Source organism: Lucilia sericata, unplaced genomic scaffold (genome assembly GCF_015586225.1).
Source record: "Lucilia sericata isolate MDLA Ls3-8-SP2 unplaced genomic scaffold, ASM1558622v1 Contig000688F_arrow, whole genome shotgun sequence".
NCBI lineage: Eukaryota > Metazoa > Arthropoda > Insecta > Diptera > Calliphoridae > Lucilia > Lucilia sericata.
Genome location: NW_023994691.1, coordinates 104,919 through 128,206, shown reverse-complemented (window position 1 = coordinate 128,206; position 23,288 = coordinate 104,919). Strand labels below are relative to the sequence as shown.

General features: G+C 30.1%; 3 protein-coding genes across 4 annotated transcripts; 2 read left to right on the top strand and 1 right to left on the bottom strand.

The window, feature by feature from the left end:
• The first annotated feature begins 380 nt into the window (after window positions 1–380).
• Window positions 381–2,469, top strand: LOC119607348 (small ubiquitin-related modifier 3). The gene is made up of 3 exons (XM_037961216.1): window positions 381–639; window positions 1,444–1,563; window positions 1,750–2,469. The coding sequence occupies exons 1-3, from the start codon at window positions 622–624 to the stop codon at window positions 1,891–1,893; spliced, it is 282 nt and encodes a 93-aa protein (XP_037817144.1). The 5' UTR covers window positions 381–621; the 3' UTR covers window positions 1,894–2,469.
• A 968-nt stretch (window positions 2,470–3,437) lies between these two features.
• Window positions 3,438–5,973, bottom strand: LOC119607345 (zinc finger RNA-binding protein-like). Its single transcript, XM_037961212.1, has 2 exons — window positions 5,277–5,973; window positions 3,438–4,452 (listed from the first exon to the last, which is right to left on the bottom strand). Exons 1-2 carry the CDS (start codon window positions 5,832–5,834, stop codon window positions 3,610–3,612), a joined length of 1,401 nt encoding a protein of 466 aa, XP_037817140.1. The 5' UTR covers window positions 5,835–5,973; the 3' UTR covers window positions 3,438–3,609.
• A 14,016-nt stretch (window positions 5,974–19,989) lies between these two features.
• Window positions 19,990–23,269, top strand: LOC119607343 (zinc finger protein 160-like). Of its 2 annotated transcripts, XM_037961210.1 has the most exons (3): window positions 20,004–20,019; window positions 21,194–21,379; window positions 21,551–23,269. In XM_037961210.1, exons 2-3 carry the CDS (start codon window positions 21,251–21,253, stop codon window positions 23,093–23,095), a joined length of 1,674 nt encoding a protein of 557 aa, XP_037817138.1. In that variant the 5' UTR covers window positions 20,004–20,019; window positions 21,194–21,250; the 3' UTR covers window positions 23,096–23,269. The 2 variants fall into 2 exon arrangements, with proteins under 2 accessions (XP_037817139.1, XP_037817138.1); XM_037961211.1 differs by lacking the exon at window positions 21,194–21,379 and having other exon boundaries at window positions 19,990–20,019.
• Window positions 23,270–23,288: the final 19 nt, after the last annotated feature.

The window sequence follows — 23,288 nt, the reverse complement described above, 5'->3', positions numbered from 1 at the left end:
AGTAAGTAAGTAAGTAAGTAAGTAAGTAAGTAAGTAATAAGTAAGTAAGTAAGTAAGTAAGTAAGTAATAGTAAGTTTTGTAACATACAGGCCTACTCTGAATAATAAGTTAACTGGGAGTTTATTCCCTCTCCTATTCCTAAAAACTCCCGAGGATTAATTGTTCATAATTGGCCTGATAATCAAACTATTCTTTAAATGGAGTATTATGAGCACTGAATATGAAAATTGTTATGAAAAAGATATAGCAAACCATTAGATTACACATAAAACTACTTTAAATTCATAAACCCAGTCTGGCATCACCTTTTCATTATACAGAGCTGCATTTGTACTACTTGAAATACAGAGTTGTATTCTTAACGAATAATGGCGTTGAAAGAAGATGGCTGATGCGTTGCGGCGCTTTTTTTCATGCTATATTTTGTCGATTCTGCTTAACGAAACGAAGGGAAATTTTTTGCAAGCAGCAGTATTTGATTGTCCCGCAAAGTGTGTTGTACAAGATAACAGCAGCAATATAGAGTTAAAAAAGTTGCGTGTATAAACACAAGCAGTGCTAAATTATAACAAATTTGTTAACAAAACTAAACAAAGAAATTTAAATACAAGTTTTTAAACATGTCTGACGAAAAGAAGGTACGTTTTAACAAAAGAAATATAAATAAAACTTTGTGCTTGTCTAAAGAAAGGGGAGAATAAAAGAAAAACTTTGTTAAAAAAAAAAGAACGGGGCAAAAAAAGTGTATGACGCCGACAAACATGGCGCGGTCAACAGCGACGCAATGCGGCTTAATTTTTTTTTTGCTACCTTAACAAATCAGCTTTTAAAATTATAAATATTTTGGAATTGTTGAGATAAAACATGAATTTGCAGGAATAAATTATTTGAGAAATGATACTTTGTGCAGTTGGAAGAATCCTCTAAAATACATGAGAAGCATTTAAGTGTGTAAAAATTTTCAAACATAACCTAACATTTTTGTGTGGCTTTTTTTTTTTCTTCCACTCGTAGTTGTGCATATTTATACCCTACATTCTTTATTTCGTTTTCGTCATTTAAACGAGGCTTTATTTTTTATGGTTAGCGTCGTTTTTATTAGTTGAAATAATGTTCTGTTTTTTACAATATTTCTGCTTTTTCCTGTGTTTTTGTATATAGACAGCTGCTTTTTCTTGTTGTTTTTGTTTATTTTCATCAACATGATATCTGTATACTATTGCTATTTTTACCGAAATTAAAATTTTGTATATCGGCTGTTTGGTCGTTCTGTCTTAACCATTTTAATAATGACAACAAGCGGCGGCGTCGTTGTTGTAGCAAATTTACAAAGAATTTTCTGTGTAGCGTAGCTAGGTTCAAAGCACAATGGGTTTTTGTTGTATAAATACAGGCAAAAATTAAGCTATATTAATATAACATTTGTTTCAATTTCTTTCCAGGGATCTGAAACAGAACACATTAACTTGAAAGTTTTGGGCCAAGATAATGCCGTCGTACAGTTCAAAATCAAGAAACATACACCTCTCAGAAAATTAATGAATGCCTATTGTGACAGAGCGGTAAGTTGAAAATCTCGACCAAAACAAACATAAAAAGTTTGTTTACCTTTTTATTTATTATTACAATACTTTGATAATTTGCTTGTTTTGTTTTAAACTAAAAACCAGCACAATTTACAAGTATTCCACACAAACTACATACTAATTCTTTATGGAAATTTTTACTTTAACTTCCTATTTTCACAGGGTTTATCTATGCAAGTTGTTCGGTTTCGCTTTGATGGTCAACCCATCAATGAAAATGACACTCCTACCTCCTTGGAAATGGAAGAAGGCGATACTATTGAAGTTTATCAACAACAGACGGGTGGCGACAACAGCAACTATTAACTTTTTTTAATATTAATAATATATTCTTAAAAAAAATAATACACAAAATTAACTTTATTCATATAATAAATATAAAAAACAAAACTCATAAAAATGGAAAATAATACTTTTTAATATATATTTAACAAAAATATAACAAAATGTCATTAAATTTATCAAAAAAATATGATAATAGTTCACACAAACAAAAATTTAAAAATAGTAATGGAAACTATAATGATTTCTTCGATTTCCATTTATGGCGGCACGGCTGTGCTTGCTGGGTAAAATCGTTGTTTAATATTTACATCTGACATTTACAATAGTCTAGCATTTTTTAATAAAGGATTTATTTAAGCGATTTTAAGATCCCCCAGAAGAAGTTTCTTTTCGAAATTATTGTATTTTTATGAATTATTTAAAAGTTTTGTTACATTTTGTATTCTGCTCCAAAAAAAATGAAAAAAAAAACATACCTTTCATGTAAAACCTTTAGTTCTTAAAACAAAATCCAATAGAATCTATGTTTTAGTATTGTAATTGAAAAAAAAAATAATAGAAATCCAATAAATAAAGGCGATTGATATATGGATATAAAAATAAAGTGTTTTAATAGTTTTAAGCCCAAAGATTTGGAATGTTTAAAGAGTTTTGTCAAAAAGGACAGACAATATACTGAATTACTTGTACCTATAAGAGATTTACTGGCATGCTTAGTAACACCTAAGAGCGATAGCATTTTACTCGTATTTTACAGACAACAACCCACAGTGCTGTCATTTAAAATATTCTAACATTTTTTATAAAAGTACAGTTGTGCTGAAATGTTAAAAAAATCTACATTTTTCTCCTGCACAACCCACTGTGCCATGATTCATAATTTTCTGGACTATTCTATGACAAAGTACAGTTGTGTCAATTTTAAATTTTTATAAAAACCCACTGTGCAATGATTCATAATCTGTTTTTTTTTTTCTTCTTCGATAAGGAAGTACAGTAGTGACAAAAAGTTTTTATGAAAAACGTAATGTTATGAAATTTGTATGTATACTATCAACACCCTACATTAGGTAAATATGTTGAAAAATAGGTTTTAAGTGTAACATCTGCTTTAACATGAAACTATATACATATGTATCGGGAAATTTTGTCAAATGCCTAATATACATACATATTTTTATAAATTTAAAGAAAAACTTAAAAAATCATTTTCTTATAAATTTTTCATTTGTATTCTTAATGCTGATATTCATAGACTAACTAGATATCTGATAGTATTCGTTATAGATAAAATAGTATGATTCCAAGTTACAGTAGTTTTGCAACAACTTCCGGTTTTTTAATTAAATCATATTTAGCCAAACTTGTATCACTAAAATTTTTTAGCAACTTCATAAATTGTTTTTATCTATCTATCTATCTATCTATCTATCTATCTATCTATCTATCTATCTATCTATCTATCTATCTATCTATCTATCTATCTATCTATTTATCTATCTATCTATCTATCTATCTATCTATCTATCTATTTAATTTATAAAATCAACAAAAAAGATGCTGCATTTGCTTCTATACTTTTAAAATTTTATTTCTTATGTAATCAATACATTTATTTTGTATTCATACATATATTTAGCATTCATACATACTAAATAGTATTTAGTAAATACAATAATTAATAAAATAGTTTTTAGCTAAAACATTAAGTGTTTTTTTTTTCTCAAATCCATAATATTAGTTTTTCTTATTAGCAAGTGCTGCCAAAGCCTTTTCTTCGATTTGTTTTTTCAAATGACGTTTACCCTTCAAATGTTGTTCCAATCCAGGCAAATGTGGCATAGATGTATTACAAATCTTGCAATAATATTGACCGCTAGGTGTACGATACATTGACAAATCAGTAGGATCGGGTTTGATTTCCTCTTTTATGGCTGACAACAGCACATTATCTTTTAAAGTGTCTGATAGTGGCACAATGCCCGATTGTAGGCCATCAGTGTTATCTGTGATTGTTGGATTTATACCAGCTAATTTTAGTTTTTTCATATGTTTTGAGCCTGCCAAATGCGTGGTCATCTGAACGGCCGATGTTACACTCACTTTACAAATTGAGCAAAACAATGTAGGGTCTTGATCATTAGAGCTGCTCGCTTTAACTGGTTTTGTAGTTTCCTTGACTTTTGCTTTAATTTCAGTGTCATTTGTATTAGTAGTCGTATCTGCAACACTAGTTGTTGTGGTGGTATCAGCAATTTTTGCAGCTTTATTTGCTGCTATGATTTCAGCATATTTAAATTCATCACCAATGCCAAAACGTTGATCTTTACATTGACTAGCCATTGCCTTGGTACCGGTACGTACCCATTTGCCTTCAGAATTGTAGAAACCTGCACCAGATGGTTTAGCTCTTTGTGCTATAACCGAACGATGTTTTTTGCCAGAGTAATGTTGATTGGCATGAGTTAATGAAGTTAATTTAAGATCACAGGCCTCACAATAGTAGGCATCTGGTCCGGTGGAACCTTGTTTAACAAAACGTTTAATCGCAGGCGGATTTAAGCCTTTTTCAGTGTAGTTCTGAAAATTAACAGAAAATTAGTGGAGTTATGTTTATTTTTGAGAATAACATTAAATAAATTGATGAATTATGGGTTGGAAGAAAAGAAAAATACATAAATAAGATCTATCTAGGTAGAATATGTCTGTAAACCTATTTAAACATACATTAGATAACCACGTAGTTAAGTTATTGTCATGTGTTTTAGAATAATAATGATCCTTGGCCATCATTTGTGAATTCATTTTTATATTACATTGATTAATTTAATTCATCCGGATAGGAATTGTCGCGACCCAAAGTCAAGTCCAATTTGATTTCTGCAATTGAATCCTCCTTTTTGTCATCATCCTTCTGTACATTTATGTGACATTTACAATGTTCACGATTTATTTTCAGTGCACAAGACTCACAACACATGTCGGTGCCTGAACCATTTGAATCTTGTTTAAGAAAATGTTTAATCAATGGTGGGTTTAGGCCATTTTCAGTGTAATTCTAAAAATTCAAATAAATATTTTATGCAGATTTCTTGGATACGATTAAAATCATGTCCTTAAAGACTTCACTTAAAAATTTTAAAGTTCGGAAAGTTTCTACTCCTAAATTCTTAGTTTATAAAATTTGCTAATCATAACTATAAAACCGCAATTAATCAACAGTAAATTAAATAAATAATTAAAGAAATATTTATAGTCATTATTTATTTGCATCATAATTCATCAAATTATTTTAAAATTGCAGACTTAGAAATTGAATCTGAGATTAAATTGGAATACTTGGAAGGTGGATGTCTTAGTAATATTTTTTTATATTTATATAGATCATAAAAATTCCCACTTACTTTTAATAACCACGAAGATATATGTTTGTCATGAGACTTTGATTCATAATGATCCTTTGCAATTATTCTTGAAGTCATTTTTACATTGCACAAGTCACACGACATTGGATGTATCAAAGCATTCAAATCATCCGGGTAGGATTCATCGCGACCCATAAACATGACAAATGTTCCATCACTAGACATTTCCGCAAATGGAGGTTCTTTTTTGGCTGAACTACCACCACCAGCAGAATTTGATTTACGCTTAAAAGAACCTTTATGTGGTGTATAACTCGAGCCATGTTTAGAGGGTGGCATAAAACGTTCGGGATTTTGATAATAACCGCCTGAACCTCCTGTTGTGGCCGGTTGATAAGATTCTGCACTGTATGCATTAGGAGCACCATAACCATAATAGGCGGTGTTAATTGCGGGCGTACTTTGGGCAGTGGATTGCATAGAGTACGTACCATAAGCCCCCTCCATCGTTGAATTGTTCGTGGTGTCATATTGATTGTCCGTTGCGCCTTGGCGAGCAACTGGTATATTGTAACTTTGTAAAAAGTCGTAATTCATTTTTTCATTAAATGTTACAAATCTCTTGAAGAACGAAATGGTTAATTGATTTTTTTCAAATTTTTTCACTTTCAAAACACTACAAATATATTTCTGTATTTGTCTCTCTCCACAAAAAGTGGTGATAATTTAGCGGTTTTTCAGGTAATGTAACGGGATAAAATATATTAGCTGTTAATGGTAAATATAGCGGGTTTCTTTAGGTAACAATTATAGATTATTTGTTATTTTTGCAAACCAATAACAATATTAATTCACAAAAATCTGTAAAATGTTTAAAAATAAAATTTATTCATCTTTTATTTAATTTATCGTAATTGGCTACAAATTTAATTTTGTTTTATTTATGTACATCGGATAGGTTAGTAGTAACTAACTAAATTACAGTAGAATCTGAATTATGTGATTTTATAGTGATTTTTAGTATGAAATAGTTATTGAAAAGTGGATTGTTTAATTTATTATACTGACTATTTAGAAGACATTAAAATTTTTGTTACAAACCTTGATTCTTGAAAAAGCTATTAAAATACAAGTATTCGCAAAATTTTCGGAAAATACCAAAGTATATTAATAAAGTAGCGACATCTCTTGTTGTACAACAACATCTACAACAACCACATGTATTTTGTTTTTGGAATTTGTTTCAATTGTGTCAAAATCATATGGTTTTTGTTTACAAAATTTAACAAAAATTTCATGAACAACAATGTGTAGAAAATATAAAAACATAATATTCATAAATTTAATTTTAAGCTAAATTTAACAACTTGAAGAAAAATATTGAGTCATGCAGAAGATGACTCTTTTGTGACCTGTTGCAAGCGCAATAATAAAAACTCTTCCAACACTGAATTTTTTTCCCAATATGCTATGAAATTCGTTGAACATTGTGGCAGATACGTAATGGTATGGGATTCTTGTTCCTACTTTGGAACATGTTCTATATTTCGGAGTGAGGGAAGATTGAACTGTAATTGTCCAATAATTATACTTAAAGATGTTATACTGAATGGGAAATACATAGCACTTTTTAAGGAAATTAGCGACTTTTGTGTCGTCATAACCTAGCGTCTTTTGGCACCATAGCTAGGCACGTCATTTTCCAAAAGTTCTATATTTATTAGAAAAGTTTTTATTGCGAAAAGAAAATATTTTTACTTTAAAAAGTAATGTTATTTATTTATAATTATATTGTAAAATTTGTTAATGTACACATATGGGAAATTCTCTTTTTATTTTAGATTTTAGGATTCAAAAAAATGCTTGATTAAAAACTGTGAGGATTTAAATTTGTTTATGCATATATTTGAATGCATTTTCTGATTTTGCTATAGACCTCATTAATAGCAACCTATAATAGCTACCGATTGATCTTTATTGTTACCAATTTTAATTAGCGGTTCAGGTGTGCTTCTTCGAATTATTTAGTAACACAAGAAACACCACGTTTTCGGTGCAAGAAAAATTTTGATGCAATTTCTTTAGCAGTTAGCGTATCCCTGCTTATCTACCATTAACTGCTATTTTCATTTCTAAGTTTAAATTAATTAATAATTTATAAAACAGTTAAAATGAAAATCTGTTCGGTTAATTGCAATTTTGTAAAGACATTTTATATACACATGAATGAAATTTTTTATACTGCATTTAAAGCAAAAACGTACTTTTTCGAACGGTTTATCGATTTTGGTATAATCATTATTGTCAGCTACCGTTTGATGTTTAATGTTACCAATTTTAATTAGCGGCTTGGGTGTGCTTCATCGATTTCTTTTGTAAAAGAAACCCCGCGTATACAGTCCATGAAAGGCCTATATTGAATTTTTTTATTGCACACCAATGTTTTCTAAATAAAGATTGATTATTTATCAGAGCTGTAAATGAATCTTTCATTTCTGATTTTAATTCGTTTACGAATTGGCTTAATTTTGAATTAATTCCTTTCACAAAAAAGAGAATTGAATGAAATTTGAATCAATTCAAATGAATTTGGTAGAACTTCATTTCCAATTCAAATGAATTTGCCGAATGAGTTGCAATTCGTTTCCAATTCAAATGAATTGCAATTCGTTTCTAATTCATTTCCAATTCATTTGAATTGATTTTGAATTAATTAAAATGTATTAGAACAATGAATTGCATTTCAAATGAATGAAATCAAAAGTGAGCAATCAATCAAATTCCAAAGCAGATCTAGGGAACTAAAAAATGGAATTTCCTCAAACCAAAATGAAATAATTCTGTACGAAAATTGAAAAGCTCTGTCATGGATCTGCACCTCGTCAAAGAAAACATGGTGTTTGGAGTATAGTTCTTCGAGAATAACTAATTTTTATTTTGAAATACTCATATAATATTCAAGAGGCAATTAATAATTTTTGAAATTTTGTGATAATATTTATTTAAAAAAAAAATAAAATGAATTTTCACATATGTATAACTAAATCAAAAATCAAGTATATTTAATTAGAATTAATCCTTCACCTTCAATAATAATAACTTTTTGTAGATTTGTAAGTAAATCTATAGTGTAGATTTACTAACAAAATCAATTCATATCTCAATCAATTCAATTCAAATGAGTTGAAAATGAATTGCCAATTCCTTTTTCTAAATCATTTGAATTAATTCAAAATCAATTCAATTCAAATGAATTGGAAATGAATTGCAATTAATTTGACAAATTCATTTGATTTAGAAACGAATTGCAATTCATTTACCAAATTCATTTGAGTTGGAAATGAATTGTAATTTATTTTTACCAATTTCATATGAATTGACTCAAATTTCATTCAATTCATTTTTTATGTAAAAAGAATTAATTCAAAATTTCCTAATTCAATTCACAAATAATTCAGGAATTAATTAAAAAATTAATGATTCATTTACAGCTCTGTTATTTATATTATTCTGAATTTAAAATTTGTCTATAATGCGAAAATTCGTTGAAGTAAAAAATTAAAAATTCACAATTTTTTGAATTTGCTCTAAAATCTTAACATGCTAATATCGCGGCTTAATGATTTTAACATGTAAATTTTTAAAGTATTTCGATCACGCGATATTTTGGGTATATTGAAGTTACGCTGTCAGTGTTCCTTTTTTCGAAACGTTTACGTTTATTTCTCCAAAATTTAAGACTCCCACAGTGATATCTTCTAGAGCACATTTTAGAGATATACATCAAACGACGCGTAATTACAATGTCTACTTTTTCTCATTTCAAAATTTTGCGTAACCGAACAGCCGCAAATATTCTATCAAAAAAACTGCAAATTTTGTAAAATTGTATAAATTTGGTTTTAACTTTAAGTGTTTATTTCTACAACGTGGGACTACTTTTGCACAAAATTTTACGGACTTTTCTTTCAAGTCTTGAGAATAAAAATTCATCATCACATACTTTTCAAGATATTAAACCAAAGAAATATTTAATACATAAAGTTGATTTCTTAAAATCTAAAATGAAATGATAATTGCTCATATATTATTTGTTGTTGTGTTGTATTTCTTTTCCATTTTTAAAAGATTTTTTATTTTGAATGTTTTGTTTAAAGGTGTTTTACATTATGTGATTTTTTATTAATAAAATGTATTATTTGAAAAAGTATTGTAATGTGAAACACTAATGTAATTTGTATTATGAAAAGTATTGTAAAATAATTGAAATTTTTTTAACAATTAAAAACGATTTAATATTGTTTATATAAATTTCAGTTTTTTTTAATTCTGTTTTATTTTATTTATTATATAATAATATAATATAAAAAATGTATTTTCTCTTGAACAAAATGTCTGGTTTGAATTACAGATATAAATTTATTTTCTTTCCTTTATAAAAATTTATTATTTTGTTATATAAATACATATGTATGTAATTTCATATATATCAATTTATTAAAAAAAATATCAAATAAAATAAAAAAAAAAAAATAAAAATAAACGAATTCGATTGATTACTGTGGGGGCTTGAAGTAGTATAGTCTTTAATTGACATGATTTTGTTAAATCAAATAAGAAAAAAATTATTATTTTTTTAATTTTTTACATCGGTTATGGAAAAAATTGGAAACAAAATTATTCTCACGTTTACATTACAAATATTTTTAATACATCTAATAGACAGGACGAACAAAAGTGCTGTATTTAAATAAAAACTCTAGTAAGGGAATAATGTTTGTCTAATAGGAAATCTATACCTGACAAATATTTATTACAATAAACATCAATTATATGTTAAGAGAATAACGTATTCATTAACTGGTTTTATGACAATGTGACGGCATATGATCTTTGTTGGGTCTCTTAGTAGTTGGTCCAGCCGGTACAATGGTCACTTAAAGAAAGTAATACAAAATGTATGTCATACAAATATTTGTAACTGATACAATTAAAATACCTTCTGTTCCATTTTGATGTGTTTCTCTCTTTTACGCGTTACAGAGAAGACTGGTGTCGGTATAATTGTTATATCCTTTTCCAGATCAATAATTGTATTGGTGATCCAAACGATTAGCTATTTTAGTAACACTACCAGGATCCTTCTTTTTCAGCAACAAAATATTCTTTATATACATATGTAACTGATTTCCCAAACATGCGAGTTGTAACTGTCGGAAAAGGATAAAAGGGAAAAGGATAAAGGATAAAAAATAAAGAAATGATTTATTATGATGATGTGAAGTAGTATTTGTGCAAACTAATACATAATAATAAATTACAAGATGTGTTGTAAAACTTTTTTAACATCATACTTACCTTCTGATGATTTAGTATTTGAGGAAGATTCACAAGATTTGCCCATATTTGAGACATCGGGCCACAATGTGTTGTGCCATTAAAAATACCAGCTTTTGTAACTGATGTTGCTCCACCACTACTACTGTGTCAGAAAAAACCTGTACACACTTTTTTAGACAAAAAATTGTCTTATTGTCTTGAGAATTGAAAGAAAATCTGGATGAAGTGTAACAGATACTTATACCGAACATTTCTGTCAGAAAAGCATCTCGTAAAGTTAAATGCTCTGATTCTTGTGTGCGCAAAGTTGAAGTCGTATAAAGTTCGGAAAGTTCCAGATCAATTCGGTAAAGGGCTTAAAAGAAAAAAAAGAGTGAAAATTAAGGTATTTTATAAAAAATAAACTTGTTGTGTGATGGATGATGAAACTTATGTACTGGGAGAATTTTCACAACTTTCGGGTCAAGAGATGTTGAAGAATAAAACCGGAAAAAATATCATGACTTGCTGCTGCCACTGACATATATATGCTGTTGTTGTTGTAACAGATTGGCTATGACTGGACGTCCTTCTTGGGAAAAAATTCCGGTTGATACAGTTATTGCTGAGTTGATAATAATTGGCCGATTGAGAATCGGGTCGTTCCGGAGCGGAGATCCAATTGTCGTGGGAACGCATACATACATATGAGGCTGCTTAACCAAACTACAACAATATAAAGCTCGTGCAAATGTTCCAATGAAACGCGATATAACCAAAAACTGATAATTTTTTGGATCCGTTAGTATTTTACTTGAATTCCATACTAAAGTTTCTAATTTACGTTTATCGGTGGTAATGACGTTATGCTTAGCAGAAATTTCTCTATGTTAACGAATAACAACACGAATTTCACCTTTATCAGCCAAAATAGTTTTATCAGTGGGTTCAAGGACCAAACAATAGAAAAACGTATCCTGCAGAAAGAGAAAAGCATTTAAGTTATTCACTTTTTTATGAAATAAATAATAAATTATAAATTATAATGATGAAATGTTAATATAAGAATAACTTTTGGCTATGGAAATTAGAATTTCTGAAATTTACAACTTACGTCTTTATTTAAATAACTTTGCAGTGATTCCGTTTCATTAAACAGTGTCACCGAATTCTTATTTGTGTGGCGGGTAAAGATTAAACTTAAAACGTAACAAAAATGTCCCGATGTTACTTTATCACCGGCAGCAGAAACACATTGTAAATAGAAGGGTTTGTTGTGGAGGCTGTGAACTGGACAGTTGGAGGCTATAAACTGGCCATTTGGAGGCTGTAAACTGGACATTTGGAGGATGTAAACTGGACAGTTGGAGGCTGTAAACTAGACTTTGTTTAGCTGTTGATGGTTCACATTTTTTCCTATGTTCCTGATGAAGCATTATGTCCCGATGTTACTTTTTCACCGGCAGCAGAAACAAGGCTTGTACATTGTAAATAGAAAAGTTTGTTGTGGAGGCTGTAAACTGGAGAGTTGGAGGCTGTAAACTGGACAGTTGGAGGCTCTAAACTGGACATTTGTAGGCTGTAAACTGGACATTTGGAGGGTGTAAACTGGACAGTTGGAGGCTGTTAATGGTTCACATTTTTCCTATGTTCCTGATGAAGCATTATGTCCCGATGTTACTTTATCTAACTATTTAATCTTAAAAGCGAATATTAAAAACTAATCTTAATATGCTAGATTTACGAATAATTACCCAATTTACAAAACACAAAATCCGAATTATGTTTTATGGAAGCCGGTAAAAAATAAATTGACATTATAATCAATGTCATATGATTCGTCTTTGCGCAAAACAAAAAAAAAAAAATATAAAAAGTTAAGAACTTTAATTACATGAAGTATATTATTATTATTCCAAAACTTACCTATGGTAACGCCTAGATCTTTCCACAACTTACGGTTTGTAGGTCCCATGTCGCATACTACAGCTACAACAGGAAAATCGACTTTGTGGAGCTCCTTTATTAAATCGAACAAAATGTCTTTCGACATTTGCTGATCATAATCAAAAAAAATCGGCTGTTTCCACGATTTTCTTAGACCACGCGCCATAACCACTTGCACGTAGTTTGCTGGCTTTCTTACTCTGTCTCCAACAGCGTCATACTCAAAGGTTTCCACTACCTTCATTTCATCGAAAGACAGAACGCACGCTTTATCCTCAACCTTCAAATCGGATATGTGTCGCATAAAGTCAATGGCTGGTTTTATTATGCCTTCCGTGATGTTGACTTTGCGACACCAGCGCTGCAATGTCCTTTCATGAGGTAGTGGAAACCCTTTATTGTACAAGTGCTTGTACGCTCTTGGGCCAGAGGCGTGCAGGCAAATCGCACTCGATATGTCCTCCCAATCCCATTTAACATATCCTGGAGACTTCATTTTTTTTATTTGGCCCTTTGTAAATATTGACCCCATGGACTCTATGGCAGCATTTGCTTTGGAGAGCTCTAAATTAAGGTCTTTTATTTGGGTATCCAACCTCCGTACTTTTTCCAAAAAGCTTTGCCTATCGACCGTATAGTCAAGAATTACCGGACTAAGGATTGAATTAATAAAATATATATTAAAAATAACATGGATAACATAGTATCCATTATATTCAAACTTCACAAAAAGCATATGTTCAAAAAGTGCTAACTCATTCTTGGACCAAAATCAGTTTTTGATGGCAAAGTATTACTTCCCAGCAAAAAATAATTGATGTCATACTTTACAAACGACATCTTAATCACATCTAAAAATGCGATTGCATACTTTTCGCTTTTATAAACCAATTATATCCTTACAAATGAAAACACAGTTAAAAATGGGGAATGAGATGTAGAAAAGTCACTACAAACAACATATTCGAAGTACTTCAAATTTTGATGAAAAACCAATGAAATTTACATAAGCGTTTCATTGAAAGAATGTGGTTTATTTTTGACATGCAAATATCGGATTTTTACAGCTTCTAAAGGTAAGATTAGATGTAGTTCAAAGTTGTCAAAAATGAACAACATCCCTCCAATGACACGCTAATGTAAAATTCATAGGTTTTTCACCTGAATTTGAATTTCGGGTTACTAGTTGTGATGAAAATTCTACATCTTTTTCCACACTTTTTTTGCTGGGTTAATGCATGATCCACGTCCGATATTAATTTGAAACCAAAATTGTGATTTGAAATCAAAACTAGTATAGATTATGAAATTGAATGTATGTTAAAAACGTATTATGGAGGAAATATTGTCTTTTTGTACAATATACATATGTATAACGAAAAATAGTTTTTTGCTCCCTTGAAAACTAGGCATTGTTGATTTAGAACTTTTTGAATATAGTGTATCGATTATATGTCTGTTCAATAACTAAAAGTTGTTACTAAAGCTGCCTACACACTATGAGAGAAGTCGTAAGATTTTTACTTCAATTGAAAAAAAAATCAAAGAAAACAAACATTTTCATTTTAAATTGGATTTTGTTTCTGTTTTCATTTATTTCTGTGTTTAAATAAAAATAAAACTCTTATAACATGAAAAATAGAATATTTTGGAAAATTTTCAAAAAATTTTTATAGAATCATACGACTTTCAATTTTCCATCCTTATTTTCAGTGAGTTTCATTGCATTTTCTATCTACGCTATTATACTTTTCATTTTATTTGAAAATTTTGACATGTCGTTTCACTGAATATTATGGTGTGTAAATAGCTTAAATGTTACTAATTTTCACAAAAATATTTGAAATTTGTATTGAAATACAAAAACAATTTGTATTGAAATACAAAAACAATTTGTGATAATTTGTAAAAATTTTTTGTTGTTGAACATAACATAACATAAAAAATGTTATTTATAAAATTTATACTTACTCCGTTTGCGTTCCCTGTTCTTTACGTTCGATTTGACTACTTATCGAATGTATTTCTGAGGGATATTCATAGCTGGGAAACTGTTGCCGGGTTGCCGTGCATTGTTGTCCCATCTGAAGTGTTGCTGCAAACGAATCGTCTTGGGAAAATAGACCAGTTGAGCAGCCATTGTTGCAAAAGGTTTGTGTTTCCAGGTTATGTTTTACCAGTTTTACTGGAGTCGATGAAAACACATACTCGGTGCGAAACAGATCTGCACTTGTATCAGAGTTGGGAAACATTTGTCCCAACTGTAATGGAGCTGGTATAATTTCAGCCGGTAACAGATCAACAGCAGTGTCGTTGGAACATATTTGCCGGATTTCCGTGCAATGTTGACCAAATTCTATAGCTGGAGTTGAAAATTCCGAAGGAAACAGATCTTCTGTGCATTCAGAATTGGAAAACATATGTCCCACCTCCAATGGAGCTTGTAAATTTTCAACCGGCAACAGAACACCAGTAGAGCCTTTGTTAGAATAGTTTTGCCGGATTTCCGTGCAATTTTGTTCAACTGCTGCTGTTGAAAATTCCGAAGGTATATTTTCGGAATTAAAATGATGCAACCTAAATAGTAAATTGCTATTTTTAATTTGCAATTTTTGGGTAAGATAAAATTTAAAAGCAAATGTCTTAGAATGCTGGGGTCAAATATGGACACACATTCGCCATACTTTACCTTTACGGTATGAACAAATTAAAAGTTAAAATGATAAAAGGTGTATAATATTTAAGAATAACCCAGGAAAAATTTCAGAACTTTTTCTAAAAACAACTGGTGCTAGAACGAGTGCAAACAGAACCACTTCAGATTCTTATACAACAACCTTGAAACTAGTGATGTCGCCACTACTTCTGGAACCCGTTCCTCGGAATATTGTTTTGGTTCTAAAATACTTCTAAAGAGTTTTCAAGGAACTAGTTCTTTGACACTAGTTATACATTGATACTACACTAGTTCAATGGAATGCATACTAGTTCCGAAACAACTTCTTGGAATCAGATTAAAAAAATGTCAAATTCAAACAAAAATCATTGATTAAAGAACTAGTTCCAGAACCGTTCCAAAGAATGAGTGTCGACTCCATAAAGCTTCCTCAGAACCAGTTCCGAAGATGACAATTTGGAACAAATATCATTGGTCTCAACGCCAAAGTATAACGAGTACAGGCTATAAAAATGCCTGTACTTAAAATATTTAAAATTTTTTTTTATTTTTCTATTTGTTAAAAAACCCAGTCAAATTTTGAGATAACTTAAAACTAACTCATGGTTAACCACAAATGAGTCAGAGCTGACTCAAAAGCTAACCATTTTGCTTGTACTTTTTGCTGGTACTTTTTTCTCCCTATTGAAGTAATAAACATTTTATACTAAAAAGTTACAATATCGTAGTGGTAGCCCATCATTACCCAGCAAAAAATAATAGATGTCATACTTTACAAACGACATCTTAAACACATCTAAAAATGCTATTACATATTTTTCGCTTTTATAAACCAAATATTTCCTGATGTAGAAAAGTCACTACAAATAACATACTCGAAGTACATCAAATTTTGGTGAAATGTCATTGAAAGAATGTGGTTTATTTTTACATCCAAATATCGGATTTTTACTGCTTCTAAAAATAAGATTAGATATAGTTCAAAGTTGTCAAAATTGAACAACATCCCTCTAATGACACGCTAATATAAAATTCTTATGTTTTCACCAAATTTGGAAGTACTTCAAGTATGTTATTTGTGGTGAAAATTCTACTTCTTTTTCCTCACTTGTTTTGCTGGGTAAGTATTCATTCATGTGTACAAGTCAATACATAAAACGTTGTATATAGAATGTTTTGTATTAATTCAAATTAATTGTTTGCAAAAAGTAATTGGCTAATTAGTTATATTAAAATTTGAAATAGTAACATGATGTGTTATATATCACTAGAGAAAATAACATTAGTGAAATACTTAATAACCGATTTTTAATAATTTTTTTCTAAAACCCTACGTTTTTGAACAATATTTATTGGCTCATTTGAATATTTGAAACTTCTTTATTTTTATAAACATTTTTAAAAGATTTTGTAATGTGCATATCCGCCGTTATTCGATATACATAACTTCGAAAATTCGAGGTGATAAATAGTTATAAAGATTCTTAATTAATGTTAAGGAAATTTCGGCACAAGCCTTTTTATTAATTCCTTCAGATTAGGCTTCTTTTATGTCATACTGTCTGCCCGACTTATACACTTTACGAGAAAGAATATCCAATAATAAATAAGTGAGGAGATTATGGAGGCTGTTCCAAAATTTTTACATTCTGGCTTCCAATACATCTTTTTACAGCGTTGGCGGTATGGTATGGTATGGCAAGGGTACAAAGATATCAGAAAATGTGAAAAAGCTGTTTCTAGTATGGCCTTACAATTATTACAGTTCATACTAGATGAAAGAAATTAAAGTTCACATGTTTCATAATATGAAGTTGTCCCCCACATCATCCCACTTCCCTCACAGCAATGGAGACAAGTCAGTTAGAGTTCATCCTTTAAAAAATCATAAAAATAGTAATTATATCTATCTGGACTTTCTAAATCAAACTTTTTTCATCCAAAAAAAACAAGGTATTGCTTTTTATAACCCATGTGTTCACGTGCAAACTGAATACGTTTTTTTCTTTACGAGTGGCATTTTTAAATTTGTTCATCTTTTTAAAGCTTTGCCTCTTCATACAATACGTTTTACTGCGGCTAGGCTTTCTTTAATTTTGGTAACGGCATCTGTTTTTGTGAAAAATTTTATGAAATCTCTTATTTTACTTTTGTTTGCTAGCTTTTTACACAGCTTTGACGATGCATCCATACGTATAGGAAAGCAGTCTAATATTCATTACTTAATAATGATATCGGTATAAAATTTGTCACGAATATATTTTGTATATATACAAATCATTTTGCGAAATATTTTCCGGTTCGGCCCATAATTAGGCATAGCTTCATTCCGAAATGACTTAAACGCACAAAATTCAATTCATTGCAATAGAGTAAACAAAATGTTTAAGCTTTCACATTTTATACAATTAAGGATGTTTAAGTATTCGTAATTCAGCTCCATTATCGCATAAGGGGAATCAGGCAGTCCTTTTTGCTCTGCCTTCGACGTTTTACGTTTCAAACCGCATTGGTCAAATGTGTGACGTCGAATAACTGTACCGAGTTACGGGTTTTTGAGATGCATGTTGACCATATGCAATCGTGTTAACTTAACCTAAGTTTAAATTTTGATTATGGTAGAGAACCAAAAAACTCAATTTGATATTCTGTCCAGTCGTACTGGAATAATTGGTGTTGGCGTTATAATCTTTCGATTCGGCCAAGAAGTCTTAGCTGCAGGTGCAGCTAATCAAACTTAAAGTACAAACAAATAAGGATAAGAATAAGATTTAAGATTCTTTGTAGAGGAATATAGCACTCTATCTTGTTATTATATTTACATATATATTTTCTGTAGGTTCACTTGTTGTATGGTCAATTATTTTGGGGTACACTTATCAAAATGTAAAAATCACATGTTCTTACCTTGGTGTCTCATTTATGAAAAGGCAAATCGAAGGAACAGCATTATACACTAATTCGGTTTTCGCACCAATTTTAATGAACGAGGATGAATGAAAATGATCCATGCAAATTTTTTCAGTTTTCCCGAATTCTTTCTGGCAAGCTTCGCTCCACTTCTTCCTCCTCCGTTCATCTTTTGGAATGGAGAAAAAACTTCCTTTTGATAGATTGTCTTTTTTTTTGCAAAGGCAGCAGCGTCTCATTGTTTACAGCTTGTTTTTTTATTTATTCTTTTAAATATATATTAAAAATATGCTGCTAATTTTATTTTTCACTTTTTTCTTTTATTTCTCTATTATTTATTTTTTAGCACTTTAACAATTAAAAATTACTTTTTCCACTTTTCATTATTTTTTCAACTTTTAGCAAATAAAAACCAATTAAAAATGGCTCCATAAACAATTTTGAAAGTTGTCAAAATATACTTTGACAACTTGCTTAAATTCACTGTTGCCAATTTAGCTATTTTCTCGTCAAATCTAGCGATTTTTAATCCCATTTTGCGGGGAAAAATATGATTTAGCTATTAGCGGGAAATCTAGCGATTTTTCTTTAGATTTTAAGGCATTTTTTATTCATTTATATTTTGATAATATCGCTTAAAAGTTGCTACGAATGACGATTTACATATATGTATGTATATAAAAATAGCATTCAATGTAAATTATTTGAGTTTTAGCTGTGTGTATTATACTTATTTTGAATGTTCTGAAGAACATAATTAGGAGCAAATATTTGTGCGTACAGGAATATTTAATTATTCTAGTCTTTTAGTAAATGAGTGATATGATAATAAAATTTACCATAATTCTAAAAATTAGTGAACATTGGAAATAAATGACGAAAGGATCGATCCATAAAGTCCTAAAAATTTACAACATTTCTAAGGCGTATAGGGCCGCATATCGATATTGCAGATAAACTTCCCACAAAAGGAGTGTATAATAATAATCTTGGGTGCCCCGGTAGGCTAGTTGGTAGTGTGCTAGCTGTCAGTCTGAGGGTTGTGGGTTCGATTTCCAGCAGAGATCCTGGTCTGCTACACTACAACGGTCGTATGGTTATCGTCACCCTGCTCGGTAAATTAGGTAAGAATATAATTTGTAATTGTATTGTAATGGAAAAATAAATAATACTCTTATGCTGAAAATAAAGGATCGATCCATAAAGGCCAGCATTTCGAAATTCAATTTATCTTTACAACATTTCTAAAGCAATCTGTATAGGGTCGTATATCGAAATTAACCTCAACTTGACATTTTTCCTAACCAAAAGTGAAAATATTTAACATAAAAAAAGATTCTCTTATGTGTTTGTTATAAGACGTGTTTGTATCACTATCCCATTCCTACGTATGTATATAGATTTTAGCGATAAATCGCTGACTTTTTAGAATAATATAAAAAATCTGAAAAATTTAGCTAGTTTTTTTAGCTATTTGTTTTCAGAATCATATAATAAATATTATTTTGACGATTTATCGCTAAATTTTTCAAAATGTCTTGAATTTAGCTATTTTCTAGCTATTTTTCAGTCGACTTTAGCGATATTTTTGGGAAAAAAGTTGGCAACAGTGCTTAAATTACAAATTGTCAAAATACAGTTTGACAACTTGCATTCATTATCGAGCTTTAAAAAAAATAGTCAGCTGTTCTAGTGATGCTACTGTATTTATATACTTTGAACTAGATAAATGAAGCAAATTGTCAAAGTTTGTTTTGAAAATTGTTAACATTGTTTACGTCGCCATTTTTAAATTGTGTTTTGCTATTTGTTAAAATTTGTGAAAAGTTGAAAAAGTGAATTAAAAGTGGTTTTAAAGTAGTTTAAAAGTGTAATAAATTGTATAATATATAATAATATAATTAAATCGTTAATATCTTTAACTTAAAAGTAATATTTTTTATTTATGTTTTGTTCACATTGTTTTTCTTTTTTTTTTTTTTTTTTTTTTTCAACTTTGAAGTGTGTTGGCGGAGTAATAAACTCACAAACTGCCAGGTTATCCCACAAAAATAGAAAATTTACATCATTGAATCATCATAATCAGACTACAGGTCTATTTTGGCATCTCTCAGAAATTCAAAAAGTAACTTGAAAACATTAAAGTCACCCGATTTCAGAAGGGAAGAAACATCATAGTACTTGTCGAAAAAGCCATATTTGCGCCTCAAGTTGTCAAATTTAGTACATTTGAAAATAATATGATCAGAAGTCTCGTTCACATTGCACACATCACAAAGATAAGAGTCAATTACACCAATTTTGTTCAAATACATTTTACCAAAAGTATGTCCAGTCATAAGTCTATTAAGAATTTTAACAGCAGCAGGTTCAAGCCCATGATTTCCATAGAACCAGGGTTTTCTCGGTACATTAGGATATATATTAGCAAAAAACCTTCCCTTCTCACGAGAAAGCTCCACATATTCAGAATTCCAATCCTCATATAGACAATCACGTATACAACGAATAGCCTCATCAGCAGTGAGGTCAACTACCAACTCAGCACCAATAGAAGTAGCATTTTTAGCAGCAGCATCAGCCCTTTCATACATTGTTTTTCAAGGAAATTTTATTTTGACACAATCTTAAATTTTCCAAAAACAAAATACATGTGGTTGTTGTAGATGTTGTTGTACAACAAGAGATGTCGCTACTTTATTAATATACTTTGATCTAGTTTAAAAAAAATAGTCAGCTGTTCAAGTGATGCTACTTTATTAATTTACTTTGATATTGCCCTTAAGAAAGTGATGGGAGCTTTGTTCTACGCAATGATGGGTATATTCTCAGTAGTGACAGTCAATTGACCGGTCAAATGACTGTCACTGTTCTTATAGGGAAGTTAAATATTTATTAACAAAAGAAGAAATTTCTGAGCTGAAGACACAAGAAAAGTTATATATGTACATATGTATGTATGTATGTATGTATGTATGTACATACAATATGTATAAAGTATGTCGCGAAAACACATAAAAACACGAATGAGACTCGATGTGTTTTTTAACAAAGATATAATGTAAACAAGAAAATAAATAGTAAATATCACTCAAATTGAAAGCTAGTAGAAATTTTCATAATTTACAAATAAAACAAAATATATCCAAATATTCTAATCATGTCTGGAGGGACCCAAACATGTTGTTTGTGTAATGAAACAACCATCAATGAATATCATGAATTATTTGGAACCAATGATAAATCAAATGCAGTTTTTAATATAGTAGAAACCTATTTTCCAAAAGAGGTAATAATAGGTATTGACTTGTTTTGTCCAAAACTATATGTTTTCTAGAAAACATATAGCTGATTTATTAGAATACTTTATTTTCGTAAATGATCATATATAAATATAGGGTTGGACTTTACCGACTTCTTTAATTATAGAAAAGTGTAGTTAATTAATCTTTACTTGCAGATGCTGATAGCAGAGAATCCACTTGAAAAAAGTATTATATGTTTAAAATGTTGGAATACCATTGTCGATTTCCATGAATTCAGAAGAAATATATATAATGCTCACGATAACTTTAAATTAAAAAATAACAATCTTTTTCATACTAAAATAGAACATATTACTGAAGATTTTGGCGATTCTAATGAAGGTCAAATTGAATACAAAACTATAACGATCAAAGATGAAAATGATTTAAATCAGCCAGTTATCGATGATGTAGCATTTAATTTGTATGAAATTGTAGAAACGGTTGAGTCAAATAGCATGCAGGATGAAAATTCTAAAGCATCAAGCCCGAATAAAAATGAAGAAATGGAAAATTTTATTGCCGATTACATGCCAAAACTGGAGTGTCATAAATGTTTCAAAATATTCTATAAATTTTCTTTATTACGGACACATTTTAGGGAAAAACATCCAAGACTTCAGTTTTATGTTACTTGTTGTGAAAAGAAATTTTCCGTACGTTCTTTGCTGGTGCATCACATAAATCTCCACATCAATCCTGACCTTTACAAATGCATTATTTGTGGCGAACGAAAGGCAACCCAACGAAATTTAGACAATCACATGAGGAGCGTGCATAAGAATTCAAAGGATACTTATTTAAATAGGAATAATCAGGATGGAAATATAAAGGAATCTCGCTTAAAAAAAATAGAAGAACTGGACAATTATATTAGTAAAATCTTGCCGATACTTAAATGTTATCAGTGTCGTAAGACCTTTAAAAAATTCACTTTATTGCGCCAACACTTTAAACAACGTCATGCGATGCTGCGATTTTATATAAATTGTTGTGAGAGGAAAATTGCCCAACGTGCAGACCTGGCAAAGCATTTACGACGTTTACACGTCGGTGACCGTAAAACAACACAACGAAGTTTAGAATTACATAAACAGCGCTTATGTAAAAATAATGAGCCCAAAAAAGAGAGTATTCCATGTCCACATTGCAACGAACAATATGCCTCAATGAAAGAGTTGAACCAGCATATTAAACAGACTCACAATGCAGACATAAAGGATTGTGAGACAAAACCTGCCGTTATGAATGCACGGATAAACGCAAAGTCCAGAAAAAAAATTACCTGCGAAATTTGTAATAAAGTCCTCTACGGTGTGGTTAATTTGAATAGACATAATGCATCAATGCATCATGATGGTACCACCGAATACATTTGTAGCCTTTGTGGTAAAGTGTCGTACACTAAGACAGCCTTGATGGCACATAAAAGTAATGTACATGTTAAAGTTAAAAAGAATTATAAGTGTAGAGTGTGTGGAAAAGCATTTAGCAATTCACGAGACGTGGAGTGGCACATGTCAATACATACAAAGGAAAAATTGTCTAAATGTCCGGATTGTAATAAAAAATTTACGAGACCTTCGAATATGTTGAATCATCGCAAACGTACTCATCCCGAGGAATATGAAAAACATAGAAAATCTACACCTAGATTAAAGGTGGATCCTGAAAAGATTTCAAAGATAATTGTTTTGTAATAAAGATATAAAAGTTTAAAGATAACATGTTCATAATTTGGGTAAACCATAGTTGAAAAATATAAAGTCTATGTTATAGTCTAGTCCATAGTCTAATCTATAGTCTATTCTATAGGCTTATCTATAGTCTAGGGTATAATATATAATTTATTAAAGTCTATAGTCTAGCCTATAGTATACAGTATACTGTTTA